The 15,960-nt window shown below is 39.4% G+C and overlaps 1 protein-coding gene across 2 annotated transcripts; it reads right to left on the minus strand.

The window, feature by feature from the left end:
• Positions 1-2,347: 2,347 nt before the first annotated feature.
• On the minus strand, positions 2,348-14,214 carry scamp4 (secretory carrier membrane protein 4). Of its 2 annotated transcripts, none has more exons than XM_037770590.1 (7): positions 14,068-14,214; positions 13,519-13,546; positions 12,716-12,844; positions 12,412-12,568; positions 7,901-8,002; positions 5,296-5,413; positions 2,348-3,858 (listed from the first exon to the last, which is right to left on the minus strand). In XM_037770590.1, the coding sequence occupies exons 2-7, from the start codon at positions 13,523-13,525 to the stop codon at positions 3,670-3,672; spliced, it is 702 nt and encodes a 233-aa protein (XP_037626518.1). In that variant the 5' UTR covers positions 13,526-13,546; positions 14,068-14,214; the 3' UTR covers positions 2,348-3,669. The 2 variants fall into 2 exon arrangements, with proteins under 2 accessions (XP_037626518.1, XP_037626517.1); XM_037770589.1 differs by lacking the exon at positions 14,068-14,214 and adding an exon at positions 13,844-13,989.
• Between the last annotated feature and the right edge of the window lie 1,746 nt (positions 14,215-15,960).

Below are 15,960 nucleotides of genomic sequence, written 5' to 3' on the forward strand. Positions count from 1 at the left end.
TGTTGTTCTTGATGTTTCCAGCAGATACTCCTGTGGATTGTGTGGCGGGATGATGATATCAACAAAAACACACACACACACACACACACAGCGACTCCACAGATACCTCAGACCTGTTTGTTTTTGTCGAAAATGTCTGAGAAAAACTAAATTACAGGAATGTCGTCGTGAATGTGCTGTGTGCTTTTCTCACTCTGTCATTAACAACAGCGGCTCAGAGCCGCCTCGTGTTTCATCTCAAACTGTAGATATGAAAGGGTTGAAGTGGGTCTCTGCTCAATTATTCAGCAGTGCACCATAAGGAAGTTGTCAGGAACAGAATTAAAGATTGTATATTGATCTCATCAGGCGGTAAATTAATAAAATATTAATGCAGTTGGATTTTGTTGTTTTAAAGAAAGTGCTTTCATGCACAGCATGGGCATATTTACACTGGAGAATTAAAACAAACCACCCACCAACTATTGTTTCTTTATTCTAAAAAAAGCCAGTGAGTTTATACTGAGTCGTTCTTAAGTTTCATAAATCACTCTTTTTTTATCCGCTGCCCTCTCTCCTGTTCACTTTTCCTCCCAAGATTTTTAATGAGCTCTTACTTTTAGTTCAGGCTGTCTTGTCGTTAGTCGATGATGCTCACAGGCTTTTTTTTTAATCCCACTAGCAGTTTCTTTGAACATTCCTTACATATATATATCTATCTATCTGAATAAATCAATATGACAGCAGCGTCTCTTTGCAAGGATAAGATATTTCACACTGAGGACAGAAGATACAGAAGAAAAACACACAGAAAAAGTGGGCACCAAAACCAGACCTCACATGTGCCAAGAGGTGACAGTGGTCCGAAACTGATGGCCCAGAGAAACTGGTAACATTGAATCATGTATTTTGTATCAGTTTGTTTTAAAGGGGACATATCGTGCTCATTTACAGGTTCATACTTGTATTTGGGGTTCCTACTAGAACATATGTACATGCTTTAATGTGCAAAAAACACATTATTGTTCTTGAAATGAAATGAGAAAGTGTGCTCTGGCTGGTGGGCGGTGCTTGGTATTTCCTCAACAGATCTCAACATGGCTGCTGGGTCACAAACTTTCTAATTTTACAGCTAAACTGCACTACGAGGAGTTTCTGAAAACATTTGAGGCGAGAAATAGGCATTACAGTAATAGAATATTGATTCATATTTGATCAGCGCTGCCTAGTTTGAGCGTTTGATCGGAGTTTGCGTGTGATTGACAGCTGCTCAGAGACGGCAAGGCTCCAGTTCGGCTCTGATGGTTGTTTTCCTCCGGTCTGTGAAATCTTGCAGATGCCACAGAGAGGCGAAGTCCCGCCCCTTCCGGTGGACCACCATGGTACGGTAGTCAACGGCGAGAGACAAATATTTTTTTTGATCCCGTTTGAATTGCTCCATGAATCACACATATGTTTGTCAATTTAAAAGATAATTTTGCAAGTCAAGAAAGTCACGGTTCGTCACTGGTTTGTCGTAGTATCATTTAGTTTTGTGTGAAACCGCTCAGTGAACTACATCTCTCGTCTCGCACATCATACGTCACTAGCGCTAGCTAATTATCTAACTAGCTAACGTAGCTATGTTTCCCGCACAAATGAAACGTTATCTTACCTGATGTGTTTTATCCAGCGACTCCTGGTCTTTTAATCAGCCGGGAAGAGAAAGAACGATTGAGACCCGTTGCTCCTGTGAGTACATCCCAGTAGGAAACACACAGGCATCGTAGAGAGAGACGTCACTACGCAACTTTTGGGTCTGTCGTCTTTCTAATTACGTATTTTCAGTCCGATACTTCAACAGTTTTACAACAAACAGACTTTCTTGACTTGCAAAATTATGTTTTAAATTGATAAACATCATATGTGTGATTCATGGAGCAATTTAAACTACAGATCAAAAAAAACATTTGTCTCTCGCCGTTGACTACCGTTCATATTTTTTTCGAAATAAGGTCCCATGGTGGTCCACTGGAAGGGGCGGGACTTCTTCTCTCTATTAACACCGGAAGAACACTGGAGGATATTATTTTTTTGTCTCATGCACTTCTGTCAGGATGTAGTGACTATATTTGCTCCAATCTAGCCTACGGCTGCTTTAAGGCCTTAGAGGGGGCCGTTGGGATCGGGCCATTATTTAAGTGGTGTTCCCCTTTAACATTTAATCATTGTGAAACTGATGAGCTAACATTACTAAACACTTGACTGGATAGTAGGATGGACAATTTGAGTTATGAATAAATCAAGCACAGACCTGGCCTGCTATATTCTATACTTTTGTTCCAACCATTAAAATGTATCTTACATTCAGCTCGGACAGACGGACACGGTGGGAATAAGAATATTTATTGAAATGTTGGCAATATTTAAAGGTTACTGTTTTAACAGATCCATTTCATTTTATCAAATAACAAAAAAAAAAAAATCAAAATACTAATATTGGCAGTTGGCCATGAAGGACACTTTTGTAACAAGAAAAGAAATCAAACGATGAGGCTGCAGGAGGCGCCTTTAACTTCCAGTTGGTGCTCATACTTCATATAGGCATTTTATATCATTGAGCCAAAATAAAAAGTAGATTACCTGCATAAAAAAGCCACATTCATTTGTAACAATGTTTGTTGGAATGACAGTAAATTAGTCTGCATTTAATCACTCTGTGACTACGTTTACATGCAAGATTTTCACTTCACCGCTGATCTGTTTTGCAGTTATTATTTCAGCCAGTTGAGTTGTTTGTATCGGTTACACGAGGTCAGTTCATTTGAAATAAGAGACTCCCGTTCAGTTCCACTACCATGATAGGCTGCATGCAAGTCACCAAAACACAAGTCTATCAGGGGGGGAAAGTGAAAGTGACGGGAACATTGACAACAGCAGATAAGGCGCTTTCACGGCAGGGCGCTGACCACTGAAAGCAAACAGTGCAGAAAAAACAATATCTACTTTGGGTGTGACTTTTTAAACGGTTATCAAAATAATGGAAAGTGTTTTGGCACATCAGTGAGAAATCACAGAGGAGGATTACGCACCAACAACGTTGCTTCCCTGAAGCATTAATCCAGTTTAGCAACAATAACAACAAAAAAAAGCATTTAAGGCGAAAGTCAAGCATGATTATTTTCCACATACAAAATCTGCAATATTAAGGCGCATTTCAAGAAATCACAGCCAAAGCAGCCAAGCACAGCGTATCAAAAATAAACTGAACTCCTGACATAATAATACACAGAAAAGATAAAAATCGTGCAGTTAACAGACGTTCTCCTTGTTGCAAAAAGGGGGTGGAAATAAACCCTGTTGTTTGGCATACTATGACTTCTAGCATGCAGATTTGGCAATACATAAAACTATCATAAGGCACACATCCTTCACATCCTGCTACTCTTTTTTGAGTTTCCAATTGCATATTTGCAAGAGCATAAAATTGTCTCTCATTCATTTTGATAAACTATATGTAAACGAAAGTTGAAATGGAATGACATAATTTTAAGCTCTACTACCAAGTGTAGTAATGAGTGGTGAAAAAAACTTTCTGTATAGCAATCTTATCCTCTCGTTTAACAAAAAATATGTCTAGAGAGTGACATGATATGTTGCACCACGGAGACGACCGGCTATCTGTCTCCACCTAGCGGCGACTCTCGGCGATCACCAGTGACTGTTGTCGGGGTAGTTCGGCACTGCGGCCGGGTACTGGGGCAAGCTGGGGCCTTGGGCCGTCTGAGCAACAGCGTTAAACCCTGCTTCCCTCACTGGTGCATTCTTCCACACGCCGGTGCTCCACTCTTCCTGAGCACGCTGAAAACTACCGCCGCCGCCACGGTACATTCTGTGCACCTGCAACAAGAATCAATCAATCAATATTTTTTTCTATATAGCACCTTTCGAACAAATCAAATGCACTTCAAAGTGCTTTACAAGTGACGGACAAATAAATTGACAAATGTCATAATGATCAACAGTTACTCAAAGTAGTAAAATGTTGATAAAACAAAATGAGTAAAATATAAATAATAAAACCACTAAAATTGTAAAACACTACATGAAAGCCAGACTAAATAGATGGGATTTTAGTTTACGTTTAAAAAATATCAATATTTTCAGCTCTTCTCAGATCCTCTGGAAGCGTAATTTTGAATTAGTTGATTTTAGGAATGCTCAATTTGAAAAAATTCCTTAACCGATAACCGGCGTAACGGCACTATGTGTGCCCGGATTAACGATAGGGATTGCCTGATAAACAGTGTGTGTATTTGTGCTACGTTAGCAGCTCTAGCATTGCTGGAGGCTTCTTGCTCACCTAGCAATGAGTCCATCAGATACAGTCCATCACCGCGATGTAACTCTAATGAGTGTCCGTGTGTGTGTTGGCGGTGAGTGTGAGGTTGTTGGTGGTGTTATAGCTGTGAACGTAGGTGTAGCAGTGTGTGTACAATTTATTTGTTGCTGAATAAATGCTACGAAACTACACCTCCTCCGCTCCGCTCGAGCGAGCCATCGACCGGCGCCAACTTCCTGTATCCTGTAACTTCGGCTCCGCTTCTCAAGGTTGACCAGCTTTTCTCCTTAAAGTGACGAGCTGCTCAGCTTTTTAATTAATTATAAATATTTCTTTTAACTGTTTTAACCGATAGCATTAATCGGTTAAAATGCTTAATGTCGGTTAAACGGTTAATTATGAACATCCCTAGTTGATTTATTGTATTCCTCAGTAGACCAGAAAGAAGAGCGTTACAATAGTCAAGCCTGCTAGTTTAGAAAGCGTGAATCAATGTGTTGCTCAGAGAGAGAAATGGCCTCACTTGGGAGATGTTCTTCAAATGATAAAATGCTGTTTTTGTGACACACAGCCTTGAAATTAAAATCTGAATCAAAAATCATTGCTAGATTTTTTTGCTTTTTGGCTTGGGTTTAGTCCTTCTGTATTTATATTGGAGACCAGTTTCTCTCTCTGAGCCTTTGCACCAATGATCAGTACTAAAAAGTGAGTCGATCGGTCCGGTGTCATCAGGAGACACGGCTACATAGAGCTGAACTTCATCAGCATAGCTGTGGAAAGAGATGCCGTGCCTCCTGATGACGCTGCCTAGGGGTAGCATGTACAGACTAAAAAGTAACGGTCCTAAAACTGATCCTTGTGGTACCCCACAGATAACATCATAGAAAAGAAAGTGGAAAAAAAAACAAGTTCATAATATGTATTTGTGTCCAAGCGTCTGTGTGGGTTTATACACAAAGTGCAAAGTGTGTTTTCAGCGTTTTGCGTTCACTCACCTTAAGGAGCACCAGTGCCATTAAAGCAGTCACCACAGTGAAGAGCAGAGTTGTGATAAGCATCACTATAGCGGAGCCCACATTATATTGGAAAAACATCACTGTCGCAATCCAGCCGCTATCATGAGTTGGTGAGAGTGAGATGGAGTAGCACGGGTTAGTGTATCATACAGTATAAAATTAGCAAAGTGGATTTAATACAAATATCCAAAGTTACTAAAGAGCCATTAAAGGGATAGTTTGGGTGTTTTGAAGTGGGGTTGTATGAGGTACTCATCCATAGTCAGTGTATTACCTACAGGAGTACCAGCACGGGAGTAAAACAATGTACTGCTGTGGACGGGGGCAGCAGCATAACGTATTTGAGTGACCTAAAAAAAAATCTATATCGGTTTAAGTTTACGCTATATTTAGAATATTTTGTCTGACGGGGAACTGAACCTGTTATCTCTGCTCTCTACAAAGCCACCAGACTCCTTTGACAAAAACAGTAATTTCACCACACAAACACGGCAGTTGCTGGTCTACCGCTGCCCCGATCGGTTAGTTAGTTAGTTTGTTATTGTGTGACTTTGGTGTTTTCGGGGCCGTACACATGCCACGTCTTTTGCGCGTTCATATCCATCGTTGTCAATGTAGGTGCGCGGCAGGCGATGCTGTTGCGGCGCAAGCGTTCCCACGCGCCTATTTTTCAGGGCGCAGCGGCTGCACTCCGAGATAAAAATGGTTCCACTTTTAAAAAATGTTTAAATATCAGTCTACAGTAAATATGGAGGAGAAGTTGATCATTTTAGTGCAAGATTACCCAAGCTACATCTGTCCTACAGACTATTTTACTTGTTTCATCCTCCGTCCAAGAACGTTACAACATCCGGTTGAAAGGTGAGCCAAACTGACACAGAGAAATTGAGCAGTAAAACTACTGTGAGGGATTTACGGCTGGCGTTTTTTAGACGTGGCATGTGAATGGCCCCTTAGAGGGTTAATTTGGATTCACCAAAGTCACACAATAACACAAACAAGCTAACTGATTGAGGCAGCGGTAGACCAGCAACTCCTGTGTTCTGCGAGGTAAAATTACTGTTTTTGTCAAAGCAGTCTGGTGGCTTTGAAGAGAGCATACATACAGTGGATGGATATAACTGCTTCAGTTCCCCGTCAGAAAGGGCTGTCTGACGGCAAGGTAAAGCGGTGAAAATATACTAAATATAGTGTACACTTTAACTGATATTGAGTTTTTTAGATGACTAAAATCTGTTTTTGCTGCTGGCCCCCGTCCACAGTAGTACATTGCTTTGCTCCCGTGCTGGTACTCCTGTCTTTTTCTCCAAGCTGGGGGCGTGCCGACTGTAATCTATACACTGACTATGGATAAGTACCTCATACAACCCCACTTCAAAACATCCAAACTATCTCTTCAAGCAGTGAGGAAACAGCACACTGATGATCAGCGTAAAACTGAGTTTACGTGACAATATATATCATGAGCAGTGAACAGTGTTATTATCACAAGCAGCTGTTCAGTTATTGGACACGAATATTGCTCAGTTTTAAGAAAGTTTTTTTCTAGGGCTGGAAGTTAACCCAATAATAAATTCATTTTAACCCAACTAATTTCTTTAATAGGATGGAGTATTAGGGCCACGTTGAGGGTAAAAAAGTCTGAGATTTCCAGAATAGAGTCATAATATTAGGAGAAAAAAGTCATAATTTAATGAGAATAAAGTCATAACTTTACGAGAAAAAAAGTATTTTCCTCCTCCACAAAAGAGGCACATCCCCCAGGTCTGTGTGGTTCTTTCTTCGGAATAAACAGTTTCTTGCACAATCTTTTCAAGGTCCTGATACTGATTGTAATGTGGTGCTGATGTGCCAAAAGATGAGGTATTTTGTTATTTGTGAAACCTAAATTCAAGTATAACTTCACAAGATGCTCCACGTTCCTCATTTTCACACACGCTGCTCTATTTCCCCTCTAAAATAACACGTAAAATTACTATTTATTACTACTTATAGTATGACTTTATTCTCATAATACTACGACTTTTTTTTCTAGTAAACCTATGAATTTATTCTCAAAATCTTATATATTTTTTTTTTTACCTCAACGTGGCCATAATACTCGTGGTACTTTAACGCATTAACGTAACTTGTGATTTTTAGGTTGTAACGGCTCAGTTTTAAAGCTAGAGTGAAGATACTGGCATCATATGAAACTAGAAATCCTAAGGAACCCATTGGCAACTATGCTGATAAAAGTATTAAATACTTGACCAATCTTCCTTTAAGGTACATTTTGAACAGATAAAAAATGTGTGATTAATAGCGATTAACTATGGATTATCAAGCGATTAAATATTTAAATCGATTGACAGCCCTAATAGAAATAAAAATCTCAAAAGCTGCAGATAGTTTATGACTACCCAGTTCTGTTAACATCCTTGTGATGGGTTTCACTGTAAGTGTCTGATGGAAAACATATTTTCCAGCTGCCTTGATCATTTGACAAAAGCCCTCATGACCCACTCGCTGGTAAAAAACAAACAAAAAGAAAACTGGCAGGCAACATGTTCACAGTGTTCAAAGCTGGTTTGGTTCAACTCACCATGTTCCCCAGCCAGATATGCCTATAGTCTGGATGAGCGCCAACACACACTGAAGGAAGAAGATGAAGAAGAAGGCCATGAAGTTGAACGAGCTATCGGCCCTGTGAACACAAAGAGATGATACAAGAGATCACAAACAAGCCAAGAGTTGCTCTATTTCTGTTGCTGCTTCTTCCTCCTCCTACTAGTTATCAACATGTGAGGATACAACGTGAGTCTTTTTAACAAGAACAAAACTTGTTTCACAATCTTACTGTCCAAAGCATGAAAGTACAGTTGAAAATCAGTAGAAGTGATACGGCTTACATTTATCAATATATCACATTATTTCCAATACCTCCCAGCGTTATGTAAGGGATAATGTACAGCTAGCGGGACATTGTTGTGAAAGAATCCCCTGGTGGAGGGGTCTCTCACAACAATGACCCGCTTGCAGTACATTATTCCGCTTATTGCACGGCTACTTACTGAAGAAATCAATATTTTGATACAAAAACGGTCCACCAGAGTCCAACATCAGAGCTGCTCCCATAGCAACGGTCTGTTATACATAGCAACGGTCTGTTATACATAGCAACAGTCTGTTATACATAGCAACGGTCTGCAATAGAGAAATAACAGACCGCAGAACGCCGTGATTGACGAATCAGAATCGAATATTCAACACAGCCGTGTAATAAATAACAATAATTATTCCTACTGATATAACTGAATAAATGAACACAGCCTGGACACAGATAGGCTGCAAGTTTTTGCTTAAATTGACACTTGCTCATTACGAGGTGATGAGCCTCCAATTTAAAACAAAACTAGAGCTGCAACTAATAATCTGTTGATTGTATTCTCGATAAATCAATTAGTTGTTTGGTCTATAAAATGTCAGAAAATTGTTAAAAATGTCGATGAGTGTTTCCCAAAAGCCCAAGATGACGTCCTCAAATGTCTTGTTTTGTCCACAACTTAAAAGATATTCCGTTTACTGTCATAGAGGAGTAAAGAAACCAGAAAATATTCACATTTAAGAAGCTGGAATCAGAGAATTTTGACTTTTTTTTTTTTAAAAAACAATTTAAATGGATTATCAAAATAGTTGGCAAATAATTTAATAGTTGACAACTAATCGATTAATCGTTGCAGCTCTAAAAAAAACCATCTTAAATTCAGCAGCGTGTGCATATTTTGTTCTGAATACATGTCTTTACCTTTTTTAATGTGTCACGCTCACACTATTAAACTCACTTCATATTAATTCTACTATTCTACTTACTTACTGTATTTTCTGTATCACATCACTTTAGAGCTGAAAAGATTAATCGATAAGTTGTCAACTATTAAATTAACCGCCAACTATTTTGATTTTTTTTTACAAGGAAAAAAAAAAGGCAAAATTCTTTTATTCCAGCTTCTTAAATGTGAATATTTTCTGGTTTGTTTACTCCTCTATGACAGTAAACTGAATATCTTTGAGTTGTGGACAAAACAAGACATTTGAGGGACGTCGTCTTGGGCTGATAATAATCTTTAGTTGAAGCCCTACATCACTTCCCTTCATCATCTGTAGTTGACATGCATTCAGTCTTTTCTACAGTTAGTGAAGTGACCGGCACTTCATGGAGTCAACAAGAGAGGTGTATGTTGGAGTGGATTCACTCTTATGGAGTCATTTATTAAATATGGAGCCTAATCGTAGACCAAATGTACGTTGAAGGGTCTTGAATGATTGTAATGTTATGCTAAATGCATGTTTCCGTCCTTGTTTCCTGTCTGTGTTAATGTTGCAAATGGAGCTGCTGAGATGAAAGAAAACGTTCAGACTTGATCTGACAATAAAGTAATATCATCATCGTCATCATTTTAAATGTTCATCTGTCAGTGTTCTTCTGAACTTAGACGACTTCATGACATTCATGTCTTTAACTGCCATAATTATGTATGTCACTATTTGAAATGTTTGTTTACATAGTATTATTTATGTAATTTCTTTTCCTTAATATTGATTTGCTTGTATTAACACATAGGAACAAATGTTTACGTCTTATGTTGTGCGGGGACACATTTAGTTGAGTTTATTCTCCGCTCAAATTTATAAGTTATAAGTTTGAGATGATTGCATTGCCCCATATTTTGAAGAAACAGTGTTCAAGTGGACTCATTCCCTCTCGGTCGTGTGCAGCCAGTTTGTTTACAGTTTGTGTGTCATGCGATGTAATTATGATGAATAAATCCATCAGTAACAGAAGAACCACGGTGTTGTATATTTCCTGGAGGGAGTGATAATGTCAGAAAAAGTTGCTTCGCAAGTATCACTGAAAAATTATCTGACAGAAATCCATTAAGTTACAGATCGTAAATTGTTCATTTTACGCAGCCAAAACTCTCAAAGTAATTTCATATCAGATCTTGTGCTGACCGCCAGTGTTGTTATTGCTCGAGATCGTTTTTTGTCATGAGACCCGTCTCAAGGCCACTTTTTGAAGGTCTCGTCTCAGAACCGACCATATTTTTACTCGGTCTTGGACAAACTCTGCATTTTATTTCAAGACCGGTCAAGACCACATCTCACTGTTTATTGTCTGATTTATTTGTTTACATCATTACTGTGGTTGCTCATAGAAAACAAAGGAAAATTCCCACACATAAAATTCATTTCTGCAATGCCGTTTGATTATTTCATCAAGACATGTCTCCTTGTACACTTATACATACACACATATATACAGTATATATGACAATAAAAGAGATGAATGAAGAGGAATCTTCATTTGTTTTCTGTGGGCGTTTTTGTGGGTGCCACTGTGGTTAACATGTTCCACATTTTAACATAAGTGTGGGACTCATATGGGGCCATTACTGCAGCAAAATTATTTGCAATTGTGTAACTGTATCTCAATGCAGTTGTGCGTAATCAGATTTGTAAATGTGTAAAAAAAAATCTCCAAATGGTATTTAGATTTGCAAGTGTTTTGAGATCTGTAAATGTGTAGACAAATCTGTAAATGCGTACACACACAGGTGCTGAGTTGTAACTGATGACTTGTCTGTATTTCCAGCTCCTGCAGCAAAATACTTTGACCTTTTAGCCAATAATATATAAAGTATATGTACGCATTTACAGAATGTCTACACATTTACAACTTCTACTCTGTGCTCTTCCTGTCAGCTGCATCTTCCTACTACTATGAAGCTCTTTTCTCTCTCGCCTACACATGACGGAAACAAGAGTCTTAATGTGGTCCAAAACGCAGGAAGCCAGAGTCCGTACAAGATCTGAGAAGTGAGATCATAAAGCAGCTGTCCTAGTTAGGCCTGCACGATATGAGGAAAATCAGCAATGTGCGATATCATTGTTCAATACTGCGATGATGATATGACTTACGTTAAATAAACAAGAAGTTTGCATGTTAGCTATATTTGTCAGCCTGGTTGTTTTTAAACTCAGAACCAGATTAGAATTGAATATTTTAAATATAACTAGGCTACATGTTGTGTCTAGAGCAGCAACAGTAATGTTTACAACAGCAAAGTCACCATATGAACTCTATAATATCTCCCTATATTATTATTATATTGTTATTTAAATATCTGTTAAAAATAAAGCAGCATTTGCTAAATTGAAGGCAAATTACTTTTCAAAAGAAGCACCGTTGGCGGTTAGCCACTATGGTTAGCCTATGGGACTAACTAGGTTACTGCTACTTCCGCTACCTCACCGAAGTTACACACATTATCATTTCTACATCAACACCCCCGAGAACAAGGCGGATATGAACATTTAAAATTGCCTAACATAAACCCTGTTAAATTAACATTCCTATTTATATGTTTGGGATTCTGTCTGTATTTTTATATGTGATGTCTCATACTTGTGTGTGTGATGTTATACACCGATCAGCCATAACATTAAGACCACTGACAGGTGAAGTGAATAACATTGATTATCTCGTTACAATGGCACCTGGCAGTGGGGGGGATATATTAGACAGCAAGTGAACATTTTGAACTTTGTGTTGGAAGCAGAAAAAATGGGCGAGCATGAGGATGTGAGCGACTTTGACGAGGGAAAGGGAAGTTGTGCTGGCTAGACGACTGGGTCAGAGCATCTCCAGAACTGCAGCTGTGGTGGGATGTTCCCGGTCTGCAGTGGTCAGGACCTACCAAAAGTGGTACGAGGAAGGAAAACCGGTGAACCGGCGACAGGGTCAGACCCGAGGCTCATTGATGCACGTGTGGAGCGCAGGCTGGCCCGTGTTGTCTGATCCAATAGAAGAGCTACTGGAGCTCAGATTGCTGAAAAAGTTAATACTGGTTCCGATAGAAAGGTGTCAGAACACACAGTGAGGAGCAGGTGGTGCGTATGGGGCTGCGTAGCCGCAGACCGGTCAGGGTGCCCATGCTGTCATAATGTTATGCCTGATCGGTGTATTTTAACCTGTTAAGTATCCAGAGACTCTTTGGGTGGTGTGCACTTTAAATGATTCTGTTTCATGACATTTACTGGATGGTGACTAACCTGAAGGCTTTGTAGAGCGGTCTGAACCAGCAGGTGTAACTGCACGGGCTGAAGAGGATGAGCCAGAGTAGAGAGTAGCCGAAGTTCATGGCACTTCCACCTCCGGCCCACCAAGCAATACACGAGATCACGTTTATGCACAGTGTGCCTGAATACACTGTGGGGGGGAGAGACGAGGAGGACAGAAGAGAAAAGGTAGTGATTCATTGTTAAATATAACAGTAAAGGGAAGAATGCATGTTCTTCATTCTTCAGAAAGATTACACAACACAACGTTAAGAAATGTGTGTGAGAGAACACTCACTCATCCAAAGTGTGTAGACTCTGCGCACCAGCAGCTGGTGGGGTGCGGGGATTTCCTCTTCGATGTTGTGGTAAAAGCACGGCTTTATCCTCATGAACTGAGGCAGCGGAGGAAAGTTATTTACCCGCTCTAAAACAGGAAGGAACGTGTCATCATCATTATTATCGTCTTACTATTTTATATTCAGGTATGTCGCAACATGCCTAATTACAGGGCACAGGAGACAGGAATGTGGAGCAGTGGAGCGTGGAGTGTGTATTTATAGATGAGTAGGTAGGTAGATAGTAGGGGTGTAAGAAAATACAGAACATTTGGAATATCGCAACGTTATGTTTTTTTAATTAACAGTTTACATGATTAACTCAGTCTACTTTATCTAATCTGTAAACAGATGCACCCTCTCAAAGTAGTGCTTTGATGTTGGATGTTACAGGAACTGTGATAAATGCAAATGCAGATGCTATTGTTCTGATTGCATAAAAAAGTAAACTTATTTTTACTCAGATTTTATGCATATGGTGGTGTGTTCTTTATACTATGACAGTTTTCCTGAAATCAGGTTTAAAAAAATCGCAATATATCCCAATATATTGAATCGTAACCCCTTTATCACGATATGTATTGTATCACCAGATTCTTGCCAATATACAGCCCTACATAGATAGACAGATAAACAAATAGATAGACAGGTAGATAGGTAGGTAAGTAGATAGGTAGGTAGGTAGATAGATAGATAGATAGACAGGTAGACAGACAGACAGATAGACAGACAGATAAATAAATAAATATTTGAAGTGACAAACCTGCCATCTTGAAATCCCCAATTCTTTCCTGGATAATAAGAATACACAGAAATATAAATATAAATAAACAGTAAACACTCATACACTTTGATACTTATTCCAGGCTCAAAACCTAAATAAACAACCCAATGTGCATGCATTTTTACTATACACATACATAATAGTCCTTATTGCTATTCACTTTAATGAAAATTGCCAACACTGATCACAATTTGACATGCAACCTTCAACCAGTTCTTAAGTAAAGTTAGTAACTTAACTCGCACATTGACAACTTTACTCAAACTAACACTAAAACAGTGAAACTCTCCAGCTGTCCTTCTACCTGTTGCAGCTGTGTGAGGTCATCATGTGTGGACTTTATGTTGTGATGTTGTTCTACAGCAGATAGCAGCTAAAGCGCGCTATTAGGAGGCTCAGCAACGTTAGTAGCAGTGGAGCTTTATCTCTCTTTATCTGTTTAATCTGACTAACTGTCTGGCAGCTGACAAGCAGTGAGCATGCTGTTACATCTTAGCAAACATAAAGCTTAATATAAGTCCATATTACCGGGATAAAGCGGTTTATCTCCTCACGTTTCCGTCGACAAACCGCAGGGGTCCGGGAATCATTCAGGATGCGCGTTCTCAACCGACCCCATGGAGCACACTGCGCATGCGCAACAACCGCAGCATTTGTAGTTCTGGAGTGTCTATATAGATCGCGCTCGACGGCCTGAAGAACTACAAATCCCAGGATTCATGTGAGAGCGGTAAACGGGAAACGCGTGACTTCCAACATGATGACACCACGTTTGTGTGGATCCCGCACCCATGAAAAACAAAAAAATCTGTAAACAGTTTATAGTGGAGCTGATAGTGGAAAAATCAAGCAAATATTTTTTTTCTTAATATATATTTTTTTTATTGCCTTTATTTCACAAACTGTTAATACAGGTTCAATTACAAAGACATGTGCAAAACTAGACAAAATAACAGATGCCAGGGGATGAACAGCTTACAAGTACAAAGCCAGGGAAAATAAACATTTAGATAAATATATTAAAGGAGTTGCATAAAGTTACCGTTTTATTAACTTTTTTGTTTTTGGAGGAGAGAATCAATTTAATGTATTGTTTGGTTTCATGTTCAAATACAAAAAATTAAAGTTTAGATTTACTAAATTTGGATTTATGTATATGAAATTTAGCTAAGAGAATAATCAGATTAATAATATAATGTTCTTTGATTTTACTGTTACCTCTATGGAAACCAAACAAAACATTCTCTAGACATAGAATAAAATCAGGGTCAGATCATGCAAATAGTGATACAAGCACCAAATCTGGCATGATGATGCCAGAGGGGACACTGAGCAAATATACACGATTGGCCACTTGGAAATCCAAGATGGCGGCCAAATTGAACTGCTGGTTTCTCTCATAGAAATTCATCTACTTGGTCGATTTGGGTGAACTTGGTGTCAAATTATATGTTTTCTAGCATGCTGGATCTAATTTTGATAGTTTAAAAAAAATGTAACTGCAATATGGCGGCCATTTTGTGTCTGTTTAGTGTCTGCTTCCTCATGAGAGCCAAGGCCTATGGAAAGGAGGCTGGGTCACGGGCGGACATGGGTCATGGGGTATAACACATGCGCAGTGTAACTTAAGCTGCGGTTGTGCGTTGCGATTGGCTCAATTTCGGCGAGTGCAGACGAGCCGGTTCAAAGAGCCGGCTCTTTTAAGTGAACGATAAGAGCCGGCTCCCATCCGAGAGCTGTTTTTTAAATTTTTTTTTATTAGTTCAAGGCAGAATGATAGGACGATCTTCTCCATGCCACGGGCACTCTATGCACTGACTGTGACTGAATGCTGTTTAATGACGTCCGTGCGACCAATCAGGTGATGACAGACAAGGATCATACCATCAAGCAGGGAGGGGCGGGGGTGCAGGGCGCGCTGACGGTCTACAGGTACAGAGCAGGAGGGAGAGGAGGAGAGAAAGAGAGAGAGGAGTGTGGCGCGCAAATAGCAGACAAGATGAGTGAAAGTTCGAAATGAAGCAGCCTGTAAAATGATGGTATTCTGGAAATTATAAGGTTTGGTATAATTATATTGAATAATTTAAGTGATATATATGCACACATACTAATCATAGGTCAAAACAGCGCTTAATTTGGCTGAATTATAAAAGGCAGAAGTGGTAAAACGAAGAGCCGTTTAGGAGCCGAAAGACCCGGCTCTTCTTCGTGAGCTGAGCCAAATGATCTGGCTCACTAAAAAGAGCCGGAACTCCCATCACTGGGACCCCTGCTTTCACTTTACCAAAGAGTATAGAAGTAAAGAGATGAATCCGGTGTCTTTTTTTGACAACAGCCGCTGCCGCCATTTTGGACCGAAAATATTATGTTTATAATATTTTATCGTTCAACACAGGCTATTTTGGTAGAGTATGACAATAC

Source organism: Sebastes umbrosus, chromosome 5 (genome assembly GCF_015220745.1).
Source record: "Sebastes umbrosus isolate fSebUmb1 chromosome 5, fSebUmb1.pri, whole genome shotgun sequence".
NCBI lineage: Eukaryota > Metazoa > Chordata > Actinopteri > Perciformes > Sebastidae > Sebastes > Sebastes umbrosus.

Excerpts from the sequence above, each read along its gene's own strand:
- scamp4 (XM_037770590.1), bottom strand. Across the intron at positions 5,414-7,900 it reads ATATCTGGCTGGGGAACATG|CGGCTGGATTGCGACAGTGA; the intron begins GTGAGTTGAACC and ends AACTCATGATAG. Across the intron at positions 3,859-5,295 it reads TGGCACTGGTGCTCCTTAAG|GTGCACAGAATGTACCGTGG; the intron begins GTGAGTGAACGC and ends TTCTTGTTGCAG.